At 44.5% G+C, this 26,176-nt stretch overlaps 1 protein-coding gene across 2 annotated transcripts; it reads right to left on the bottom strand.

Annotated features, from left to right (window-relative positions):
* Positions 1–2,738: 2,738 nt before the first annotated feature.
* Positions 2,739–25,071, bottom strand: E2F6 (E2F transcription factor 6). Of its 2 annotated transcripts, XM_027556062.1 has the most exons (7): positions 24,656–25,071; positions 12,772–12,826; positions 10,097–10,313; positions 8,177–8,332; positions 7,114–7,228; positions 5,247–5,403; positions 2,739–4,737 (listed from the first exon to the last, which is right to left on the bottom strand). In XM_027556062.1, the coding sequence occupies exons 1-7, from the start codon at positions 24,761–24,763 to the stop codon at positions 4,688–4,690; spliced, it is 858 nt and encodes a 285-aa protein (XP_027411863.1). In that variant the 5' UTR covers positions 24,764–25,071; the 3' UTR covers positions 2,739–4,687. The 2 variants fall into 2 exon arrangements, with proteins under 2 accessions (XP_027411863.1, XP_027411864.1); XM_027556063.1 differs by lacking the exon at positions 24,656–25,071 and having other exon boundaries at positions 10,097–10,237; positions 12,772–12,823.
* Between the last annotated feature and the right edge of the window lie 1,105 nt (positions 25,072–26,176).

Below are 26,176 nucleotides of genomic sequence, written 5' to 3'. Positions count from 1 at the left end.
CAGAGGCATGTGGGAACTTCCTGGATCAGGGATCGAACTGAGTGGCAGGTCTCCTGCATTGGCAGGCAGTTTCTTTACCACTGAGCCACCACATACAACTTTATAGTCTGTTTTCCTGTTTGTGGTTCCCCTGTGAGTTCCGCATCTGTGGGTTCGACCAACCTGGGATCATGTAGTCCTGCAGTATTTGTTGAAAAAAAATCCACATGTAACTGGACTTGTGTTACTCAAGGGTCAACGGTTTGATGGAATTTTACAGTTAGCCTCCAGGTGAGATTAACAGGGTGGTTTCTCTTATGCCATAGCTGGCCAAGGGCAGGGCTGGGGCTGCCACACCGTGGGGCCATTACAGTAGAAAGTTTCCTCTCCTAGATCCAAGCCCACCCTTCTACACTGTTCTGTCCCCCTGGGGCTGGGCCCTGCAGACCCCATGGCCCTTCCTTCCCTGAGGGCTGGCTGGGTGCTGAGAAGGAAGCAGTGGTGGGAGAATGGATGGCAAGAGAAGAGACTTCCCTTTTTCTAGCTCCTGTCAGCATCCCTGCAGCGACAGGGCGCTGCGTGGCTCATTTGCAGATGCCTTTGGTCACTCCAGCACCAGCCATGGTGTTCTCGGAAGGGCCAGCACTAGTGGCTGTAGCCCCATTAAGTGTGTGTACCAGTGTCCCTCCCCGATCAGACTTGAGCACCAACCACTAGCTGGGTGTCGCCTTCACCAGAGCACTGGTGTGGCATCTCCTCCAGAGATGTGAAGACCTCTCCTGTGGGCTCCCGCGTTATGTGAATGCTACTTCATCCTGGTGGGTGGCACCTGCTCCCTGAACTATTACTATTTGCTACCTCGAGGTCCCTTTTTGCTACTTCAGCCTCCTTGTATTAACTCCCTCTGAAGCAATACCTACTGTGGTTTTTCTACTGGACCCTGCTTGGTACTTGGTATTAAGAGTGTGTTGTACCATCTTCAGAACAAATGTATCTTACTGAAAACATCTAAGGCATTTGTTACTTTCTGTTCAATAGATCCAATGCATGGACAAATGTGATGCTCTGAGAGGTGTAAAGACAGGATGTCTGCAGACTAGATTATGGCAAGGACAGAGAAAAGGACACTCTAGAATATAGTGCTGATTCCTTAACAGTTGTAACTTCTTTCTCCCCAAGTTATTTCATTTAAATCTTAATATGCAAAAGTTAGTATGAATTCACTGTATCAACAAGAATGGGCTCTGAAAATTTAAAGTCAATGTCATTCATTCTCAAGCAGCATCTGCTTAACTGGAAACAAGAGATCTGGCAACTGTTAATCCTCCACTAGGTGGCAATCATTACACAAATTCGTGTTCGACTCCCATGACTCTAATAGCCAACAAACAGATTTGACAGTTAAATTTTACTGCTTTGAAGCAACCCACAGCAATCTGGGGTGTGCCAAAGGTACAACACTGGTTTGGTGTGAGGCTGTTTTGAGTCTTTCACTCACTGACTTGTAGCAGAGACTGTTGTGTATGCTTAGCCTGCTAGGCTCCTCAGTCCATGGGATTTTCCAGGTAAGAATACTGGAGTGGGTGGTCATTTCCTCATCCAGGGGAATCTTCCCAACCCAGGGATCAAACCCTCATCTCCTGCATTACAGGCAGATTCTTTACCCACTGAGCCACCAGTGGGACCCCACAGCAGAGACTGCTAGTTGTCCCAAAGCATACTAGTTAGGATAGGCTCAATTATGTCACAGTAATAAATTATTAATAGCTCCAAACAAATTAAAATGATTTGACACATTTCATGCTGCATGCAGACTGCCAGGGCAATTCCATGCAGTCAGTCTCAGGGATCCAGGCTGACGGGGACCCCTGGATCTTAGAGCTGCATCACCTACAACATATGGCTTTTCTGCATCACCTACAACATATGGCTTTCTGGGGCAGGAAGAGCTACTGCAGAATGATGTGTGGTCTTTTCACCACATCACTGCCTCCTAGTAGCTAACTGGCTAGAACTTCTCACGTGGTCTTACTAGGAGGCTGTCTTCCTGCCTGGATGGGAGAATCAGATCGTCATGTCCAACCACATCGTGTATCTATCCTTCTTTCTTCAACAGCAATAGAACTCTGTTAGCTGGACATGAGGCTGCAACTCCGTCAATGAAGATTCCACTTCTAAATCTAAGGGGCTATGTTGGGTGTAACCTGATGTGGGGTGTAGGAAGTGTCCTCAAGGAGAGGTGTACCCTTCTCTGTAGCAGGCAACAATGTTTGCTAACGTTTTACCCAACTGCCGAGCTTCTCAAACCCTGCTGCTGCTTTATCAACTAAGTTTATACAATATTCTCAACCCGGTGTTGTCACTTCAATTTTCACAGCATCTTCACCCAGATTAGATCCCAACTCAAGAAATCATGTTGTTTCATCAATAAGAAGTAACTCATCTATCAAACTTATTTTTTATAACAAATGTAACAATATGAAAAAAAATTGACATACTGCAAGAATTACCACAATGTGACACAGACATGAAATGAGCAAATGATTTTAGGAAAAGTGCTCATGGACTTGCTGGACACAGGGAGGCCAAACCTTCAGTTTTTAAAAATCACAGTATCGCAAAGCATAGTAAAATGAGGTATGCCCGCACACAGAGATGGGCAGTGCTGTTCAGGACAGAGTGGGGAGGAAGAGCCTGGAGGCCAGGTTTAACGATGTTTACTTTAACAGTTGTAGAAAGAAGAGACGAAACACCAGAAGTTGGAGTGAGGAAAAAGATTCATTTATGTAACGTCTATAATTTACAGAGGGCTTTCGTTTACATGATCTCACTTTACTCTCAGAATGATTTGCAAAGTAAAATACTGTCACATTTCACAAGTAAGGAGCTGCTACTTAGAAAAATGCTACCACCTGTGGCCATGCTGCCTTTGTGGGTTTTGGGGGCATCACCTTCTTTAGCTATTTTTTCCCTCCTCCTCTTTTTTTCTCTCTTGGGAAAGGCTTTTTCTTTGGTGAAAGTGTTAAGTTGCTCAGTTGAGTCCAACTCAGCAACGCCATGGAAATCTCCAGGCAAGAAACTGGGTGGGTACCTCCCCTTAAAATAAATGCTAACGGGCCTTTCCTCTTCTCCTGCCGGTACCCTCTCATTAGGTGGCCTCATCCACTCTCATGTTTAGCCATCACACGTAACTGACAGCTGCCAAATCTACAATGTAGAGCCTGGAATCCTCTGCAGAGCACTTGACCTGTACACACAACTTTCTGCCGCATGGCAAGGCCTGCAGAGGCAACCAGTAGGAACTGTGAGGAGGGAAGAGGCTGGTGTTCAGCTGAGGGACAGGACTGCAAAAGTCACTGGAGCTCGGAGGTGTGAGAATCCTAAATACTCGGCATGATTTTCCAGCATGTTGATTTTTTATTCCTAAGCTCTTTTTTTCTACATGGTCCTAATCACACGTTGCTTCAATTCTTTGAAAGCGAGAAAAGTTTAAAATATCAATCTGAATGATATAAGAATCTTGTATGGTATGAGCCAAGTATTATCAGTCTAATTAAACCATTCACTCACTCACTCACTCGTTCAAACATTTATCGAGTGCTTTTCAATTGCCAGGAGTGGCGCAAGGCGCTGGGCTTAACAATGATTAAGACAAAGTCCCTCAAGGAGCTCACAGTCTAATGGTAAACTACTGAGTAAACTGAGGCACAGAGTGGTAATGACTTACCCGATGAGGTAGAAAGAGCGAGGTGCTCGGGAACGTCAGACTAGAGCTGGAGAGAGGGCAGGGGACCACTGACTCACTGTAAATAAACCCCGCTGGTTGAGAAGCAAGGCTGCGTACAGAAACATATTACAAAATCTTGCAAGAAAGGTTAAAATAGTTTTCAACTGTCACCGTGACTGAATTAATTCATGTCTCGCACGGAATTCAGTCATGAGCTGATGGCATTTCTACACCTGTCCCCAAAGCTTGGGGCATGTCACCAGTCTGCTTGGACACAATGACTCTATAGAGAGCCTGAAGTCCAATTTTAGCACTGGGAAACCATACTGAAATACTTGCATTAAATCCACAAACTTTAACTGTACACACACATTTATGGTACTTCTACATGTAGAAGTTAGGGAAAAAACTCTCCTCTAATGCTCATTCAGAGGATTCTAATAAGTTATAGACAGACCACAGAAATTAGAGAATATGTCTGTTACTTTCACTATTTACATTATTTTGGCTGTACAAGGGTGAACAGTCTCACTTAGACGTATTTCACAAGTGATCTAGACATTATACAAATATGCACAAAGACGTCACATCAGGTGCGTGCACACACCCATTCATGCAGACATGAACCCGTGTAAGGCAACTTCTTTTGTGACGATACGTGATCCGCGCGGCAAAGGGCAGAGTCCACGAGGAGCTGTCCACCCTGCCTGCCTGTCTGTTTCAGTGACAGCTGTGTGATTCAGTAATTTCTGTAGGCAAGATGACGGCTTCACTGGCAGAAAAGCAGTGAATAATTATAAAAAGAGCTGTTTTCAAATGCAGAAACCACCATTATCCAGGAATCTAAGGAGCAAAGTGCCTGGAGGCACTCCTGGCCTTGCAGCTACCAAGAATGAGAAACGGCAGGGATGATTTATTGCTCTGAGGATTTTCGTCCACATAGGAGTCCAAGACACTCAATGCATGGACCCTCAAACACCATCAGTTGCTCACTTCAAGCACTTCTTCACTTTGCTGTGGAGGATTTTCTTCTGAAAGATAACAAACACGGGAGAAATCTTCCTAAATGAAGGTCTCAAAGGCAGGCAGCTAAGAGAACATTCAAGATAAAATAGGAAGACCTCAGTCAAGAACCATATTCTTACGTGAGTGGCATAAGGCTAATGTTTCCAGTCTCACAAGGAGTAAACCAGGACTCAAGCATGAGCCTGAGGGCCTGGGTCAGAGGATCAGACAGCCTTCTCTACAGAGACCACACTCCGAAACCAACAACAATTCTAACTTTTCACAGATATCAAAATTACGTGGGATTTAACAACAGGGTTGTTAGAAACAGTAAGCAACTATAGTAAGAATTACCCTGTAATTTTTAACTCATGTTTTTGTAGCTAGGAAGAGTAAAAATATCTGTAAGGTCATAATATTCTTATGAATATTATTAATAAATATTCATATTCATAATATTCATTTGTAAAACTATAAACATTTAAAAAATCATTAGAATCTTAAATTTTCCTAATAACAAAATCAGCCTGTTTACCTTTCTCAGGTTGAGGGTGCTCCAAAGGCTTGCTTTTGGATGAAGAGGTCCCTACATTGTCTGAAGTTTTATTACTTGAGTGGGAACCCTGCTCCACTTCACATAAATAAACGTCAATGGGTCCTTTGGTGCTCCTGATATGTACTGTGATAGAATCCTAGCAAAAGACACAGAAAGCATTAAGAGGAATGAGAGGATTCATGAATTACATTTTTTCACTTATTACAACTGTGAAAGTTTCAAGGGACACTTTTGGAAATTCTCATCCAGGTAGTTTCTTCGCTGTCATATACTTGAGAATATTGTGTACTTGCTTAGCCTGAAGCACAGGAAGCACTCACTAGGAGCATCACCTGAAGTCACAACTTGAGTGTGGCTGGAATAAACAAAAGGTGTTCCTTAACTGTCCGTCATACACTGTCCAGTTAACAGCTGGGGTCTCACGTGGACTGTGGTCTTCCGGGGATAAAAGGCACGGTGGGTGAGAGCTGCTTCACTGAGGGGGGTTAAGTCCCCTACTGCAGTGAAGAGGACATGACTTCAGCACCGACGGGTCTATCGGGCCATCAGCACTCCATCTGTCCTAAGAATGGTCTCACTCCTTGGTTCTGATTCCACCCTGATCACGCATCTTCGACAAGTATCTTTCAACACAAACTTTCCTGCAAGCTGTGGACAGTATTTCCATACATATTGATTTTACTTTTCATTTTAAGTGTTTAATTTAGTGTCCTCCTCTATCTGTGAGTCTTTTATGAGTTTGGCTAGTGAGTTAATTCCCCAGAGCCCTGTTTGACACTGGATCTTAACACTGAGGCCAATTCTTAGCGATTCCTCTAAGAGGCCATGATCGTACGATGGCTAAGAACAGACTCTGAAGCCAGACTGTCTGGGTTTGAATTCTGCTTCTCTCACTTACTGTACGACGGTAAGAAAGTTTCTCTTTCTGTGCTTTAGACTTCTCATCTGTAAGAGGATAATAATCAAGACTACTGAGTTTGTTGTGTTACTCAAAACACATCAAGCACATTAAAATTGGTGGAGTGCCTTGAGCTGAGCATCAGGGACGCAGCTCACATGCACACACTAGTCACTAAGCTCCTGGGGCTGCAACGACGCACAGCCCAAGCAGCTGGCTTGCCTCCCTCTGTTGTTCAGTCACACAGTGTGTCCAGTTCTTTGTGACCCATGGACTGCAGTCCACCAGGCTCCTCCGTCCATGGGGCTTTCCAGGCAAGAACACTGGAGTGGGGTGCCATTTTCTTCTCCAGAGGATCTTCCCAACACAGAGTGAACCCACATCTCCTGCATTGTAGGTGGATTCTTTACTGCTGAGCCACCAGGGAAGCCCGTTTCCCTTTAAACCTTCGTAAGAATGGGGGTGAGAAGGCAATGGCACCCCACTCCAGTACTCTTGCCTGGAAAATCCCATAGACGGAAGAGCCCGGTGGGCTACAGTCCATGGGGTTGCTAAGAGTCGGACACGACTGAACGACTTCACTTTCACTTTTCACTTTCACGCATTGGAGAAGGAAATGGCAACCCACTCCAGTGTTCTTGCCTGGAGAATCCCAGGGACGGGGGAGCCTGGTGGGCTGCCGTCTATGGGGTCGCACAGAGTCGGACACGACTGAGGCGACTTAGCAGCAGCAAGAACAGGGGTGGGGGTGGGGTGGAGAATTCTTGCTTGGAGAATCCCCACGTACAGATGAGCTTGGCAGGCTAAAGTCCATTAGGTGGCAAAGAGTCGGACATGACTTGAGCAACTAAGCACGTGCACACACACACACAAACATGCACACACACACACAAACATGCACGCACGATGTGCGTGCACGCACACACACACACAAGCAGGGCTACCTACCTCTCTGGGAGCTGGAACGTCCAATCTGGTTTCTGCTGGCGCTTTAACTGCAATTACGATCTGTTCATGGAAGGCTTGGATGCTGTGAATGTCTTGATACGTCACATATGCTAGTGTGAAAATCAGTTAAGGGTCTCTAAACAGAGGATGGAGATTAAAAAATTATTTCATACGTAATTCTTACTATTTCATCAACGATCCTTAGGATTTTATGAAGTGTTTTACAATATAACTCAAAAAAATTCTTTTACACTACTGTGATAGTGATGACACTTTCTGGAGAAAAAATAGTAATAAAGTCTGGGTGTTTAAAACAAAGACACCACACGAAGGTATTCAAACCTCCCTGTACTTTTCCCTATCATTGCTACATCTTATGAGAACCTCTAGGGAAAAAGTGTTTTGATGAGACTCTCCTAAAATGGAAGGGAGAAACAATCTGTTGGTAGCAGAAACAACTTAGAACCAGTTTTTCAGGACTATCATGTACCTGTGGGAGTGCTCACATCCCAAACTCTTTTCCATCTCACTACCTGAATTTTTCTCATCTTTTATTGTATTGCTTGAAATTTTACCACTTACCTTATTTAAAGGGTTTCCCCAGCATTTTTTTTTCAACTCCACAGACCTTTTTGACTGAGTCCAGTGACAGCATTTACTTTCCTTCTAATAACTGTATTGTGCAAACAGGAGTTTTTGGCTGGTGTAGAACTTAAGTAAATTTGAAACGTGGACTAGCTCAGGATTGGTGACACCTCAGAAAGGTGCTACATGGGGAACACGACAGCAAAACTGTCTAGGAGACTTGGGAGGAGATCAGAGTCAAAGACAATCTCCCGCTCTGGTCCCAGAGACACTGACCTCAAGAGCATGGCCATCCAACTGTGTCAGGCTTGGTGGACTGGAAAGGCAGTTTCAGTATCATTTCTATGGCAGTTCATTCACTTCTAAAGGTCTGGTTTTGTATCTTAAATATATTAATTAAATTTCCAAGCTGAGCCTACTATTTAAAGTAATTGCTTTGGGAGATTTTTTTTTTTTTAAGGTACAGATTAAAGGATATCTTTCATTTTCTTTGTCATCTGTTAACTCAAACAACTGCTGAGCACAATCCTTGATTAACTCATCCAGGGCATCTTCCATTGCTGATAAGTCAGATAGCTCCTCCTGCAGCTTCTTCTGTTGGGGCACTGCTCCAAAATTGCTAAGATCAGATCCTCTTTAAAAGAAAAAGATCACTATCAACAACATGTGGGAGATTACAAATTAATACAAGTTAGGTTACTGGAATGTCTCTATAAGTTTACACTGGTGTCTCCCACAACAACAGACAACAGGCAACAAACTCCACTCCTGTTCTCCTGTTGTTCTACACAACTATTACTTCTCGTTGGTTTTTGTCCCCATTTCTTTTCTGACACAGAGACTTTAAAAACAAAACCAACATTATAACCCTCTGGAAATCAGAAGTTCTACGGAAAGCTTACTGAAGTTCAATGAGCAGTGAACTGAGTTAGTAGCACCCAGTTTCAGCCCAGCTCTACTTTCCACAGTATAACTTTTGACAAGTTCTTGTCCATTGGTATTTGTGCTCAGTTGTGTCTGACTCTTTTGCGACACTTTGGACTGAAGCCTGCCAGGCTCCTCTGTCTGTGGGATTTTCCAGGCAAAGATAGTGGAGTGCTATTTCCTCTTTTAGGGGATCTTCCCGACTCACAGATCGCATCAGCGCCTCCTGTGTCTTCTGCACTGCAGGTGGATTCTTTACCTATTGAGTCATGGGAGAAGCCTTTTGGCAAGTTATAGTCTTTAAACCCTTTAGTTTTTACACATGAAAAACAGCACATACTGGCCAAATGACAGTTCATCTGCTAAAATTCTGAGTCTTAATTTTTCCCTACAGTGCATATTTAATCTGGTTCTACCTGAATATAATATTTTTTCAAAGATTTATTTTATTACGGTCTGCCCCAATATGATGTGACGAGCAACTGCTGATACTCATTCTTTTCTTTGATCTTTATAGAAAAGAGGGGAGAGGCTGTTACAATTTTACCTTTTGCTTTCTAGTTCTCAAATCTGATTCTAATTAATGATTTAGAACACAATCCAACATTAGCCCCTAGAATGTTAGTTATTATTCAGCAAACATGTTCAAATTAGAATTTGCATTTCTGTACTACTAAAAAAAGAACTTCCTTTTTGAACCCCTTTCCTCTAATAGCGAAGTTAACTACTGAGAATCATTTAATGATGTTTGGTGGTAGATTTTTCTTTTGCCTGCAAGGTATCTAGGTACTTATATGCTGGAAGTGTTTCTTACTGATTCAAAATACTTGTGTGTTGTTAAGTATAACAGCTCCCTTCCTTTGCGCGTGTGTGTGTGTCCCCCACACTTATCTATACATAATATCTACATTTATACCATAAGGTCTTCTTTTCCTGAAATCCTTCCTAATCATATGCTAAGTCCTTACCAACTGACTCTGAGATAGGCAGCCTCCTGAATTTTTTTTTAACATTCAGGGAATTGTGTTTCCAAGCCTGACCTGCACCATAACCACTGGGGGTCGCTGTTAAGAAGGCGGGCATCTGCCTTCTTCCAGAACTGAACTACAGCTCCTTGGGAGGAGGCCTCTCTGTGTTCACACTCTGGTGCAAGAACCAGTTTTACCACCTTAACTGATCGTCCCCCTGCTATCAGTGATCAACTGGAACTGAGGAAACTTTTATTTTTTTTTTTTTAATTCCTACACAATCAGATGCCCACTTACCTTGAAAAGTGAAATTCCTAAAACTAAGCATGACTCCACTCAGCTTTTCCATAATATTGGGATGGTATTATATGGCTTTTAATTGGTACCAAGTAGGAAAAAAAAAACAAAAAACACTGATAGTATCTACTTTGTTTTAAGCACAGTATTGTCACTTATTGAGGAGGGAAAAAAAAAAAAAAAACATGAAAAGTTTGAAAACAACTCACATCCACCGAATATGGTTCTTAGACTTCTTTTCAACCAGGTCGATTCCATCTAAGACGTTGGTGATGTCATACACTCTTCGTTTTCGTACTCCCAGTTTCGTTGCAACCTTGTTTAAGTCAAGAATGCCCCCAGGAGCAGATCTGACAAGATCCATAAATTTTCGAGTTAAATAAACCAGTGATACATCAAAACGAGGTCTCTTCACTTTTAGTGCTTCTGGGAAACAAAACAAACACAATTCATAAAATTTTAAATAGCATTTCTTTCTCAATTCATTAAAAAGACCATTTATTTCTTCTTGATCAATAACCAGAGACACCTACAGATATTCTACCCACTGACCAAATCATAGCTAATTTTTACAAAATCAACTTCTCAAAGTGGATGAAATATTAGCCTATTCCAGGTAAACAAAGGCTTTAGACTTAAAGGAGTATTTGAAATATGCAACCAGTTTCCACTGAGTATGTCAATCTGATCGGCATCATACCAGACATAAATGGTGAGCCTGCATCTGTATCCATACCACTCTCGGGAACAGGATTAGAAATGATTTAGAATCAAATTTCTCATTTGGTCCTTAAGTCAAGAAATTCTTTATGAAGCAAAGTTAGAGATTTAGCTTTAAAAAAAATGTTTAAAATGTCCCTATACATGTCATAGTCTAAACCAACCTGATGAAATCTGGAAAGGGCTTAATCAGTCTTCTAATTAGCATAGTTAGGCTATACCTTGAGGGAAAGTGGTGTGACTATTTTTTAAAATATTCAGTATCCTATATTAACAGATAAACAAATGAATAGGGGAAAATCTCTTTAATTCCCTCATTTATTCATTACTATGGTTTTCCAGATACCCCCTGACACTATGCACACACTTTCACATGCTCACGTATATATGTAAATATATATAGTCTTAAAAAACGAGAATAGAAACATACCACTTTTTAACATATTGTTTTTTAATTCAGTATTATGAACATTCTGATGTGTCAACAAATTTATTTCAACTTTATTCTTTATGGCTGCACGTTTAACTGCACAGAATATTTGCTCAACTCGGCCCAATGCTGGAAATTCAAATTATTTCTAATTTTACTATTTTGCACAATACTTCAAGAAATCTCCTAGAAGCTAATTTTGCATGTGTCTTTGTTTCCTTTAGGTAGGTTTCAAGATGTGGACTTGTTGAGTAAAAGCTTATTTTTAAATGCTGCCAAACCTGTTATTCAGGATGTGTGTTCTATCAGTTTTACAAAGTTTATAAGGGCCTCCTCTCTTGCCCTTGCCAGAACTGAATATTATCATTCTTTCCATCTTTCCCAGTTTGATACTAAAATAATAGTTCTTATGGTTTATTGTGCAGAGGAAATAAATTCTACAAATAATTTAGTTGTCCTCCTGGTGTGGAATATGTGATTAAACTTTTTTTCCTACTTCACAGCACACCACAGAATGCTTCAAAGGACAGTCATCCTATCTTCAATCAGAAATGCTCTTCTTCAGAACCTCTATATTATATTCAACTTAAAGACCACTGGTGGTTACTCCAAGAAACAAAAGGACATATTTTATAATGTAAATGTCTTCTATGTGGAGACTACTCTTATACTTAAAGATTAAACAGGATTAATAGGAATTAAATTTTTTTTTAAAAAGTAGAAGATAGTCACCATTCTATAAAACCTTCCAAGATTACAAATGAGAAATTCTGACTTTTAAAAACATTTAAATCTGACTCTTGACCAAGGCAAGAGTTAACCTGTGTATAATTTATATAATTTAAATCCTACCTGCAGATTCAATCAACCCATCTGTTTGGCTAAGTGAAATCACCATCGTGTTTCTTTGGTAGAGAGACCCCATGGGCAGCAGGGAAGGCCTGGCAGAGACAACCAGCGTGGGCAGCTGTGCCAGGGCGGCTTGTGCAGGAAGCAGAACCTGACCCAGGGATAAGACTGCATGCTCAAATCTGAGCAGGAGGATGAATCCTGACTGGACAAGTTACTTAATCCCTCTGGGCCTCCGTTTACTCGTCTATTGAATAGGAATAATAATCCATAGCTTTACTTTGAAAGGTTGCTGTGATAATCCATGCAAAGAGCTGAATACAGGCCAGGCACTGCATGAGCTCGAGACATGAGTCTAAGTCATGGCATGGGGCAGACAAAGGAAACGCTTCCAGAGGAAAACTGGGGGCCACATATGGGTGGGACTGTGGGGGGTGCCAAGAAGAAATGAAGGCTGACGTTAAGATTCATACTGGGTGTCTAGGCACCGTCTATCCCGAGATTAGGACAGGAGTAGATGGAAGCGCACAAGGAACCACAGGAAACCAGGAGGGCAAAGACTGTCCTCACGTTTGTTGCCAAACCGCCTTCAGTTCCACTGATGACAATAACTGCTCTCATAGATCTCTGGGAAATATCCCTAACCACGGACCATTTAGAAAAAAAAGACATTTCCAAAGCAGTGAAGAATAAACTGGTATTTGTGCAGTTTTGTGTGCACGACACCCTACAACCTCAGGAGTTTTTGCTGAAATTCTAAGCTTAACATTTCAGTCTACAAATAGCACATTTTATTTAAGTTACTCATCAACTCAAGTACCTTTAACATAAATCACTGAAATCATAGAACAGCAAAACCTAAAACCTATTCAGGAATCAACTTACTTCTCATGGACACATACTGTACATTATCTTCTAAATTAATCCTTATTTTTGATGGCTGGAAAAGAGAAGATACAGAAATTTAACTTAGTAATTTAAATACAAGCAAACGAATAGCAAAAAAAAAAAAAAAAAAAGCAAATGAACATTTTACTGGATAACACAAAGGTTTGTCCTTTTTTTCACCCTGGGAAATAATTACGGTGTAAGGAAACCAGTCCTCCTCCTAAACTACATTTATGCTAACTGTCATCACATCTGACAGGGTTTACACACTTGCGTCTCTGAAACTGCACAGGCCTCCACAGGTATGCAAAGTGGAAGTCAAAGTCGCTCAGCTGTGTCCGACTCTGTGCGACCCCATGGACTATACAGTCCATGGAATTCTCCAGGCCAGAATGCTGGAGTGGGTAGCCTTTCCCTTCTCCAGGGTTTCTTCCCAACCCAGGGATGGAACCCAGGTCCCCCTCAGTGCAGGCAGATTCTTTACCAGCTGAGCCACAAGGGAAGCCCATAGCTACGGAAGCAGTAGTTAGAGAGATGGGGTAGGGAGAGAAAGGAAGGTTGATGGCAGTAGAGGAGTACGAATACTGGAATTTATTACTACATGGACATTAATTTATTGACTGTATCAGGTACTGGGGATAAAGGGGAATTCAGAGGTGATTAGGACTCTGTCTCTGACTCTGGAAGGTGCGGGAGAGATCTACACCCAAACTAACAAACGCTCACCCTTTGCTAACTCACTGTTAAGTGGCTCCAGAGAAATGAGCTCACAAACTTTCATTTTCACAAGCAGCCATGCAGTCCCACGATAATTAATGTAAAAACAGCGTTATCTAATCATGGAAAATAATGCATGTAATGTAACTGGAAACTTCAGTATTAGATTAATAAAACACTTCTTATAAATCCCTGAGGCAACCACGAAATTAATATAACAGGAGCTCCACTGCCAATGCTCATCATTTTACTAGCTACCTGAAGGCTATGAAAGCTTACATAAACTTGTTGTAACATTTGCAGTACATTTAAAAATTGTTTCTTGCAAAACATATATAAATCCTAACCATGAGACTAATAAAGAGAAACCCATATTAGCCTTTTGCTTAGAACAAAGTGTAATGATGTTCTGTGTCTCCAGACAGGCTGTGGGAGGGTTTAGTTTCTGTTTAAGTGAAAAAACTGCCCTCAATGGGGCCACAACAAAATTGGGGGAAGAGGATTTCATGAGCAGCTCTAAGACAATAGTCACCAGAACTCTGGGGTGTAGCCAGCAATTCTCAGGAGGGACCCCCAGCCAAGCCTTGGAAAACAAGCCAGATTTTGCGGAACCTGTGGGAGGTTGGGGAGAGAGGATAAATAATTCTTGGTGCAGGAAGTGACATGAATAAAGGTATGGAAATACAAACCACCTGGTACCTTTTGCAAGGCGGCCTGGCTGGCCAGTGTGAAATCGACTTCTCACTGAGGCTGGAAGGGTCTGCCAGCACCACGCTTGACACAGAGGATTATGAAAGTCATGCCCTGGAGTTTGGCCTTTAGGGTGTAACCAGTGCAGAAATGCCACAGATTTCTGAGCAAGACACGACATCCTTGGGCTCTTGGTTCAGAGATCCAAGTATGGTGGCAATACAGCAAAAAGACTGAGGAATGGGGAAGCCTGAAGGCGAGGTGAGCAGCTAAGTAGCTCTCTCCTTGCTGGTGTTACTATACAAGCCTTGGCACAATGGTTCCCTTATCATTCATGACAAGATGATGGCATCTGTCAGCAAGCTAACTTGATACGGAATAACTCCCCTGAAGCAGAATTCCACTGTAAAATTAACTTAGTTGCTGGAATTTAAACACCTGCAGGTACCCCTGCTGGGTGCAAAACCAGAATGGGGAGCCCATCCTGGGGCAGGGACTCTGCCTGGCTGGCTCTCAGCACAGTGCTGACAACAGTGACACACTGAAAGAAAGAAAGTGAAGTTGCTCAGTCATGTCCCACTCTTTGCAACCCTATGGACTAGCCCACCAGGCTCCTCTGTCCATGGTGATTCTCCAGGCAAGAATACTGAAGTGGGTTGCCATTTCCTTCTCCAAGGGATCTTCCCAACCTAGGGATCAAACCCAGGTCTCCCACATTGCAGGCAGACTATTTACCCTCTGAGCCACCAGGGACACGTTGAAGGGCAGTCCTATTGAAGCCAAACTTCAGACCAGGGTGACCAAGTGTCACTGCTTTTTTTACATTCAACCCTTCTACTAAAAGACTATGAAACAGAGTTGAACTATCGATGCAAGATTCTTAAAAGAAAAAAAAATCCATCCTCATCACAGGGACCTGAAACACCCATCAACAGACACCCTAAGTTGCTGCTGCTGAGTCACTTCAGTCGTGTCCGACTCTGTGCAACCCCACAGACAGCAGCCCACCAGGCTCCCCCGCCTCTGGGATTCTCCAGGCAAGAACACTGGAGCGGGCTACCATTTCCTTCTCCAGTGCATGAAAGTGAAAAGTGAAAGTGAAGTCACTCAGTGTCCGACCCCTAAGTTGCTACACTACTTCAATCACTATAGTGTCACAATCAACCCTGAGAATGAACATGGACGGGATTAACAGAGCAGCAGCCCTAGGGGTTGTGCTGCAGATGAGACTTCTGTTCTTGGTTCAGAGCGGCAGGGCCCAGGCCCCCACTTGGACTGCCTCCCTATCTGCTCTCCACATGTGCCCCACGGGCGCCTTTCCTGCTCCAGACCCCTCCCTCTGGTCTCCTTATCTAGAAGGCTGCTATTCATGGCTTGGCACGGGGATGGTGGTACCTCAATTAGTAACATGAGAACGTATGACTTTCTTTCCCCCACACTCTTTGCTATAAACCACATATTGGGTATACTTAGATCTGTGGGGAAAACAACATCCATTCGTTTTGGTACCCCCCCCCGACCCCCCGCAACCAAACAAAAAAACCCTCTCTCTTTATTTTGGAGGACTCATGATAGTATCATGGCCTCTCAAGGGCAGACCTCCCAAGTAAAGATCGTGTAAATCCTACAGACCTACAATTCAGGAGATTTCCAATGTGTCAACAGCAATGACACATTCATCTCATTTATACTCAAGTTCGTGGCTTAAGATGGGGTTCAGGACCACCAGGACTTCTCAGGTGCAGGGAGACTCTTCCCTCATCTGTAACAGTGTAGGGACAGACCTCTATTACAGCCCACTTTCCAAGCTACTGTGAAGCTCAAACGACCAATTCTGTAAACTGTAAAAATCCCAAGAAAGCATACACACACACACACACACACAGAAGTCGCTCAGTCGTGTCCGACTCTCTGCGACCCCATGGATTGTAGCCCACCAGGTTCCTCGGTCCATGGGATTTTCCAGGTATGAATACTGGAGTGGGTTGCCGTTTCCTTCTCCAAGAAAGCATAAGGGACGATTATTATTGTTGTCCTGTTTGAACCAGAACAGTTCTTGGTACATTCAGGCACTTGGTAAACATCTGTTAAACTAATGAATGGAAGAGTGAAACAGGACCTTGTCACGCATGATGTCAACTGATAAACAACAATGTGTATTTACAGACACAGGGACCCCGGGAAAAGACGCCCTCTTGCATACCCCATCCGTAAGGATCACTGAGACTAGAAGGCCTCATGTTCTGCTTTCAGTACAAATTTATCACCTGGAGAGACTCAGTCTGACAATCCTGGTGAGCCTTTCCAGCTATGCTAACTCTGGTGAACCACATTCGACAGACAGGTGAGGAGCTTTCCCTTGTCTCACAGGCCTAAAGATCTGGAGGAACTATATTTGAGGTTATACTTAACGAGCTACACCGAAGGAGCCTGAATTCCTACCTTATTCTGAGCATAAAATCTGGTATTTTGAGGGTCAAATTATCCCAGATTCGGCCAATGGGAACCTTTTCAAAGCGGCTCCTGCACAGGACACATCTTTTACCTTCTCGGCATCTCGAGGATGGCAGTCCTCAGAGGAACACCCTCAAACTGCTATGGCACTAGATGCTGCTGCTTCTAGTGCTGACAACCCACCCCCGGGGGCACTGCCAACATTTCTGTTCCTTCAAGGAGTCTCCCTGAGAGGCTATGCTAAGGCATTTCCTTGAGGACCTGCCCACGGACAGCCTGCTCTGCTCAGTAGCATATGACTCTGTGACCCCCCAAGACTGTAGCCTGCGCGTCTCTGTCTATGGGACTTCCCAGGCAAGCATACTGGAGTGGGTTGCCATTTCCTCCTCCAGGAGATCTTCCCGACCCAGGGATCCAACCCGCGTCTCCTGCATTGGCAGGATTCCTTACTGCTGAGCCAGCAGAGGAACCCAAAGGAGAGCCTGGTAGCAGCCAAACCTCAAGACTGGGCTTCCTAAAAAAGCTTGCGGTTGAAACACTCAAACTGCTCTCCTCCCTTGCTCGGGTCTATTGGTCTGCTTCCATCTTGGCAGAGCCTTCACCTGAAACCACAGAGGCTGTCAAATATTCAAACTGCCCCTCCCACTTGTTCGGGGCTATTAGTCTGTCTCCATCCTGAAACCACGGAGGCTGCACTCAGCACACACAGCTCTCTAGGAACCAGCAGCTCCTGGTGGGCAGGTCAGCACATCCCAAGTCATTTCACTGATGCTCCAAGTTCCCACATCTCAAAACCTACACTTTGCAATTTGAGATCTCAAAGGAGAAAGAAATAAAAGATGAGTTTTAGGGGCTAAAATCTTAAACACTGCTTATAAATTGGTTAAAAATGTCTCTATACAGAGATGCTCGCTTATCCTGAACCAGCCTGCTTGGGGGAGTAATATCCCTTTAAGAGCTCTGCAGACACATACCTTTTTCCAGCGATCTGCTTTCTAGTCATACATGCAAGTTTTCCTAATTTTTCAATGTGTAGACTAAATTCTATCTCTAATCATATTGTGCCTTCATAAAATTCCAGTTTTCAAGCCATTTACCCCTGGGGGGAACATCAAATACTCAGCTGTACACATAACTATTTTTTTGCATAGCATTTAATAATACATAGTCTACTAAATACTTCTAGTCATCATCCAGTTTTTCTAAAAAATGCTGAGAGAGGTGTTGAAATCACCATTTCACAGCCAGGAAAATAAACATTCATGCATTCAAACATTTAGAGAGTACCTACTTCATTCACTTAACGGCTATTTACCAAAATAGCTTTTTTGTTTTCGCAAGAAGCCCCAGATATGCTGGGGATGTACCAATGAAAGGCCAGAGCTGCTGCCCAGGGCTAGAAGTGCCCCCATGCTGAGGAAGGGTATGCAGGAGGCTCACAGGAGTGCCCAGCCCAGAGGCTGGGTCAGCAAGGCTGCCCACAAATGACCTGTAATGGGAACCACGGGTGGTAATAAGGGAAAGTGTGCTCTGAAGAAAAAATTTCTTACAGGTGGAAGTGCAGAGATACAGACGTCCTGAAGAATATAGACATATGGAAAATTCAGCAACCATAAGCAGTTCAGCAAAGATAAACTCAGGAGTCTGATGACATTAAGAAGTTTCTCCTCTATGATGAGAGCTGCTGGGAACCATGATAGATTCTTTAAGCCAAATGACGTGATTGGAAATACACTTTAAAAAGACCATTATGGTTAGTTACTATGTGGAGAATATATAGAAAAATCAGGGACAAGATGAGAAGCAGGAAAACTAGTTGAGAAGATAGCAATTCGAAAGGCAGACGACAGCTAGAAGTGGCAAGTACTGGTGATTAATTTCTATTAGACAGGATGGAGGGGGTCCATTTGGAAAAGGTAAAGATGACGTGTAGGATACCCGCTAGGTATTTGTTGCAATATGAGATCGAGAGTTGTTGCTTAAGTATGACAATGAATTCCACTTCAGGTATATGAGTCTGAAATCTACGTAGAGGTGTGTAGGAGACAATTGGAAAGCTCTGAGCCCAATTTACAGATTTGGGAGTCACGACATGGTAACCAAAACTACCAGAGTGGATTGTTGTTTAGTCGCTAAGTTGTGTCCCACTTTTGTGACCCCATGGATTGTAGTCCGTCAGGCTCCTCTGCCCATGGGATTTCCCAGGCAAGAATACTGGAGTAGGTTGCCATTTCCTTCTCCAGGGGATCTTCCCTACCCAGGGGACTGAATCTGTGTCTCCTGCACTAGCAGGCAGATTCTTCACCACTGAGCCATCAGAGAAGCCCTACCAGAGTGGATAAGATTATCTGAAACTTCAAGGGATACGTGTATCTTCTGATATTAAATGCAAAATAAAGTGCTTTTTTCCAAAGTAAGAGTTCAGAGCTTTTATCAAATTCTAAAATAAGAAGAAGAAAGCCTATGACAAACCTAGACAGCATATTAAAAAGCAGAGACATTACTTTCCCGACAAAGGCCCGTCTAGTCAAAGGTACAGTTTTTCCAGTAGTCATGTATGGATGTGAGGGTTGGACCATAAAGAAAGCTGAGCGCCGAAGAACTGATGCATTGGAACTGTGGTGTTGGAGAAGACTCTTGAGAGTCCCTTGGACTGCAAGGAGATCCAACCAGTCAATCCTAAAGAAAATCAGGGCTGAATATTCATTGGAAGGGCTGAAGATGAAGCTGAAGTGCTAATACTTTGGCCACCTGATGCAAAGAACGGACTCAATGGAAAAGATTCTGATGCAGATTGAAGGCAGGAGGACAAGGGGACGACAGAGAATGAGATGGTTGGGTGGCATCACTGACTTGATGGACATGAGTTTGAGCAAGCTCCAGGAGTTGGTGATGGACAGAGTAGCCTGGTGTGCTGCAGTTCACGGTGGCAGAGAGTCAGACACAACTAAGCTGAACTAAAAAGAATAAGACCACCAGTACAAATAGTAACAGAAGTCACAAGAGTGCTGAATGACATCCCATATTAAGAAACTGTGGAGAAGGCTGAAGAGCCAAGTAAGACCAACATGGAAGGGATGGGAAAAGGAAGAGTTTACAAAAGAGAACACGAGAGGCCAGAGAGGCAGACAGAGTGCTGAGAGTATGTGCCCAAGGGGACGTCAATGGTGAGTTTCCAACAGAGTGAGTGGTCCATCGTGTTAAAACCACATCCGCTGGACCTGACAAGGTTGCTGGGGACCTTGGTTAGGACAGTCCTGGAGTTGTGCATAGGGCTGAGGTCCCCCAGCAGCACGTCAAGGTGGTAATGAGATGTGAGCAAGAAAACCCAGAGTGCAAACAACTTTTTCAAAGAGTTTGGCTGTGAAGGGGAAGTGATATAGTAGGCGGAAAGGCATAAAGGATTAAAGGAGGGATCTCTCAAAATGGAAATGGGATTTAGGACATGGTTGGGTCAGGAAGATCCAATGGAGAAGGGATAGGCTACCCACTCCAGTATTCTTGGGCTTCCCTTGTGGCTCAGCTGGTAAAGAATCCGCCTGCAATGCAGGAGACCTGGGTTTGATCCCTGGTTTGGGAAGATCCCCTGGAGAAGGGAACGGCTACCCACTCCAGTACTCTGACCTGGAGAATTTCGTGGTCTGTATAATCCATGGGGGTTGCACCAGCGACTTTTCACTTCACTTAAGTAGTTGAGAATTTACCACCTGGAATTGGACACTGGGAGGTTCAACCCAGGCTTTTCTACTTACTAACCACAGAAAAACCACTTAACATCTCCAAGTATATCTTGGCAACTGTCAAACAAGAATAATCCCTTAGGACTGCTGTGCAGAATTAAATGAGATGGCACTCATCAACTATTTTGGAGCACTGAGTCCTCCTTGTGTCTGGATAATCTGACTTCGGGAAATGTTTATTTACTAGTAATGGGAAGAAACCAGCAGAGAGGTCGAGAATGCGGGAAGAAATGGGAACTGACGGGTTCCTTCCATGGAAAAGTCCTGATAATCAAGGAGAATACACGGCATGCAGTCCAGAGCAACAGAAGAATTCAATGTTTCACAGGGAGTCTTACTCTCTCTTGCGTTTTCGGTGTCAAACAGGATGCAAGACCACAACCTGTTGAATGAGGGGGGCAGAGATACCCCACGCCCAAGGTAAGAGAAACCCAAGTAAGATGGTAGGTGTTGCAAGAGGGCATCAGAGGGCAAACACACTGAAACCATACTCACAGAAAACTAGTCAGTCTAATCACACTAGGACTACAGCCTTGTCTAACTCAATGAAACTAAGCCATGCCCGTGGGGCAACCCAAGACGGGCGGGTCATGGTGGAGAGATCTGATAGAATGTGGTCCACTGGAGAAGGGAATGGCAAACCACTTCAGTATTCTTGCCTTGAGAACCCCATGAACAGTATGAAAAGGCAAAATGATAGGATACTGAAAGAGAAATTCCCCAGGTCAGTAGGTGCCCAATATGCTACTGGAGATCAGTGGAGAAATAACTCCAGAAAGAATGAAGGGATGGAGCCAAAGCAAAAAGAATACCCAGCTGTGGATGTGACTGGTGATAGAAGCAAGGTCCGATGCTGTAAAGAGCAATATTGCATAGGAACCTGGAATGTCAGGTCCATGAACCAAGGCAAATTGGAAGTGATCAAACAAGAGAGGGCAAGAGTGAATGTCGACATTCTAGGAATCAGCGAACTGAAATGGACTGGAATGGGTGAATTTAACTCAGATGACCATTATATCTACTACTGCAGGCAGGAATCCCTCAGAAGAAATGGAGTGGCCATCATGGTCAACAAAAGAGTCCAAAATGCAGTACTTGGATGCAATCTCAAAAATGACAGAATGATCTCTGTTTGTTTCCAAGTCAAACCATTCAATATCACAGTAATCCAAGTCTATGCCCCAACCAGTAACGCTGAAGAAGCTGAAGTTGAACGGTTCTATGAGACCTACAAGACCTTTTAGAACTAACACCCAAAAAAGATGTCCTTTTCATTATAGGGGACTGGAATGCAAAAGTAGGAACTCAAGAAACACCTGGAGTAACAGGCAAATTTGGCCTTGGAATACGGAATGAAGCAGGGCAAAGACTAATAGAGTTTTGCCAAGAAAATGCACTGGTCATAACAAACACCCTCTTCCAACAACACAAGAGAAGACTCTATACATGGACCTCACCAGATGGTCAACACCGAAATCAGATTGATTATATTCTTTGCAGCCAAAGATGGAGAAGCTCTATACAGTCAGCAAAAACAAGACCAGGAGCTGACTGCGGCTCAGACCATGAACTCCTTATTGACAAATTTAGACTTAAATTGAAGAAAGTAGGGAAAACCACTAGACCATTCAGGTATGACCTAAATCAAATCCCTTATGATTATACAGTGGAGTGAGAAATAGATTCAAGGGCCTAGATCTGATAGATAGAGTGCCTGATGAGCTATGGAATGAGGTTCGTGACACTGTACAGGAGACAGGGATCAAGACCATTCCCATAGAAAAGAAATGCAAAAAAGCAAAATGGCTGTCTGGGGAGGCTTACAAATAGCTGTGAAAAGAAGAGAAGCGAAAAGCAAAGGAGAAAAGGAAAGATATAAGCATCTGAATGCAGAGTTCCAAAGAATAGCAAGAAGAGATAAGAAAGCCTTCTTCAGCGATCAATGCAAAGAAATAGAGGAAAACAACAGAATGGGAAAGACTAGGGATCTCTTCAAGAAAATCAGAGATACCAAAGGAACATTTCATGCAAAGATGAGCTCGATAAAGGACAGAAATGGTATGGACCTAACAGAAGCAGAAGATATTAAGAAGAGATGGCAAGAATACACAGAAGAACTGTACAGAAAAGATCTCCATGACTCAGATAATCACGATGGTGTGATCACTGACCTAGAGCCAAACATCCTGGAATGTGAAGTCAAGTGGGCCTTGGAAAGCATCACTACGAACAAAGCTAGTGGAGGTGATGGAATTCCAGTTGAGCTGTTCCAAATCCTGAAAGATGATGCTGTGAAAGTGCTGCACTCAATATGCCAGCAAATTTGGAAAACTCAGCAGTGGCCACAGGACTGGAAAAGGTCAGTTTTCATTCCAATCCCAAAGAAAGGCAATGCCAAAGAATGCTCAGACTACCCCACAATTGCACTCATCTCACACGCTAGTAAAGTCATGCTCAAAATTCTCCAAGCCAGGCTTCAGCAATATGTGAACCGTGAACTTCCTGATGTTCAAGCTGGTTTTAGAAAAGGCAGAGGAACCAGACGTCAAATTGCCAACATCCGCTGGATCATGGAAAAAGCAAGAGAGTTCCAGAAAAACATCTACTTCTACTTTATTGACTATGCCAAAGCCTTTGACTGTGTGGATCATAATAAACTGTGGAAAATTCTGAAAGAGATGGGAATACCAGACCACCTGATGTGCCTCTTGAGAAATTTGTATGCAGGTCAGGAAGCAACAGTTAGAGCTGGACATGGAACAACAGACTGGTTCCAAACAGGAAAAGGAGTTCGTCAAGGCTGTATATTGTCACCCTGTTTATTTAACTTATATGCAGAGTATATCATGAGAAACGCTGGACTAGAAGAAACACAAGCTGGAATCAAGATTGCCGGGAGAAATATCAATAACCTCAGATATGCAGATGACACCACCCTTATGGCAGAAGTGAAGAGGAACTCAAAAGCCTCTTGATGAAAGTGAAAGTGGAGAGTGAGAAAGTTGGCTTAAAGCTCAATATTCAGAAAACGAAGATCATGGCATCCGGTCCCACCACTTCATGGGAAATAGATGGAGAAACAGTGTCAGACTTTATTTTTGGGGGCTCCAAAATCACTACAGATGGTGACTGCAGCCATGAAATTAAAAGACGTTTACTCCTTGGAAGGAAAGTTATGACCAACCTAGATAGCATATTCGAAAGCAGAGACATTACTTTGCCAACAAAGGTCCATCTAGTCAAGGCTATGGTTTTTCCTGTGGTCAGTATGGATGTGAGAGTTGGACTGTGAAGAAGGCTGAGTGCCAAAGAATTGATGCTTTTGAACCATGGTGTTGGAGAAGACTCTTGAGAGTCCCTTGGACTGCAAGGAGATCCAACCAGTCCATTCTGAAGGAGATCAGCCCTAGGATTTCTTTGGAAGGAATGATGCTAAAGCTGAAACTCCAATACTTTGGCCACCTCATGTGAAGAGTTGATTCACTGGAAAAGACTCTGATGCTGGGAGGGATTGGGGGCAGGAGGAGAAGGGGACTACAGAGGATGAGATGGCTGGATGGCATCACTGACTCGGACGTGAGTCTGAGTGAACTCCGGGAGTTGGTGATGGACAGGGAGGCCTGGCGTGCTGCGATTCATGGGGTCGCAAAGAATCGGACACAACTGAGCGACTGATCTGATCTGTGGGGTGGGATGTGTGGACACGGTTTTAAGCGGCTGCAGCTAAGTAGGAGCATGGGAGAGGAGGCTGCAGAGAACACGAAAAGAAAGCTTGCAGAGACCCACTGAGATAAAGAAGGGTGAGCATGCCAGTGTCGGGCAAAGCTGTGCAATTTTCTCCAACACTGTTCTGTGGCCCGAAGGAAAGATGGAGAGCTGTGGGGTGGGACCTATGAGGTGTGGACATGGTTTTAAGCGGCTACAACTCAGTAGGAGACGGTTAGAGGAGGCCGCAGAGAAACCTAAAAAGAACTTGCAGAGATCCACCGAGATAAAGATGGAAGAGCATGCCAGTGTCAGGCAAAGCTGTACAATTTTCTCCAACACTGCTCTGTGGCCCGAAGGAAAGATCGAGGAGGCTGACAACGTTATTTTGGAACACATGTAAAGGATAATGCAAAGGGTTTCAGCGGACAACGATGGCTCTGGTTCAGAGGATGTGACAGGCTGTGCGAGAAGCCGGGAGCCAGAGGGAGCAGCCCCGGGGCCACCCTGGGGCCCGGGGACCGCCCCCCTCCCCACGCACGCCGTTCCCCGCCGCCCACCCCGGGGGGGCTTACCAGCAGGCCCTCCACGTTGATGGGGTCGCGGCAGCGGCGGCGCACCGTCTCCTCTGCCGGGTCCACGAGCAGGCTGGGCAGCTTCCGCGCCGGCCGCTGCTGACTCATGCCGGCCAGTCGCTCCTCGCCTCGCACCCCCGAGAGCTCTCCCGCCTTCTCTCGCTCGGCTCGGGCGACGCCCCCCCCACAACACAACACGCCGGGTCCCGGGGGGTAGGCGGGCGGGAGGGGAAAAGGGGGCGCCGTCAAGCACGAACCGGGCCCCTGGCCGGCTCAGAGGCGCCGCCTAACTAGACCCGCTGGCGGACCAGACGCGACCCCGGGACGTAGGACGCGGGCGGGCTAAAGAGCACCGTGACCCGCGCAACTCAGGACGCCAATCCCGCCATCTTCCCGCATGCGCAGTGCGCCACCGCCCCCCAGTGCGCATGCGCGCCGCTGCCGCCGCTGCCGCCGCCGCCACCTGATCATTCCCCACGAGCCGCGCGCGGCCCCCAGCCGGGCGGAATGAGGGGGAGCCCGGGAAATCCCGGAGGGCGGAGTCCGCGGAGAGGACGACACCGCGAGAGGAAGATACGGCGCCGGAGGTCCAGACGGAGGGGTCGGGGCGGGAGGGACCCAGACCGCTGGGACAACTGGCTTGTGCCCCTCGGAGTTCTTGACACTAACCACACTAATAACTGAACGTTCTCAGAGCGCAGGGAGTTAATTTACATCTCAGGCACTTGCCCACTGCTGATGCTTTTTCGTCAGCGTTGGTCACCGAACCGTCGTGGAATTATTTACTGATGTGCGTCTTTTTTTTTTTTTTTCCTTCTCCTTCTTTCTTCCTTCCAAATGAAAATTTGAGAAATAAATGATTCCCTATGGTGTCAGAGATCGTGGTGGACACAGGAGTTGCTCCTTTGAATTTGGCACTATCTCCGATTCCAGTGGAGGAGACAGATAAAGGAAATGTTTAAAGCTAGAAGAATTGATGCTTTTGAACTGTGGTGTTAGAGAAGACTCTTGAGTCCCTTGGACTGCCTTAGCCAACAAAGGCCCGTCTAGTCAAAGCTATGGTTTTTCCAGTAGTCATGCATGGATGTGAGAGTTGGACTATAAAGAAAGCTGAGCGCCGAAGAACTGATGCTTTTAAACTGTTGTGTTGGAGAAGACTCTTGAGAGTCCCTTGGACTGCAAAAAGAGATCCAACCAGTCCATCCTAAAGGAAATCAGTCCTGAATATTCATTGGAAGGACTGATGCTGAAGCTGAAATTCCAATACTTTATTGGAATTTGATTCGAAGAACCGACTCATTGGAAAAGACCCAGATGCTGGGAAAGATTGAAGGCAGGAGGAGAAGGGGATGACAGAGGATGAGATGGTTGGATGGCATCACCGACTCAATGGACATGAGTATGAGTAAACTCTGGGAGTTGGTGATGGACAGGGAGGCCTGGCGTGCTGCAGTCCATGGGGTCGCAAAGAGTGGACAGGACTGAGCGGCTGAACTGAACTGAAAGTTGGAGCCACTTTGC

This window comes from Bos indicus x Bos taurus, chromosome 11 (genome assembly GCF_003369695.1).
Source record: "Bos indicus x Bos taurus breed Angus x Brahman F1 hybrid chromosome 11, Bos_hybrid_MaternalHap_v2.0, whole genome shotgun sequence".
NCBI classification, from domain to species: domain Eukaryota; kingdom Metazoa; phylum Chordata; class Mammalia; order Artiodactyla; family Bovidae; genus Bos; species Bos indicus x Bos taurus.
This window is presented reverse-complemented; position numbering and strand designations above follow the sequence as displayed.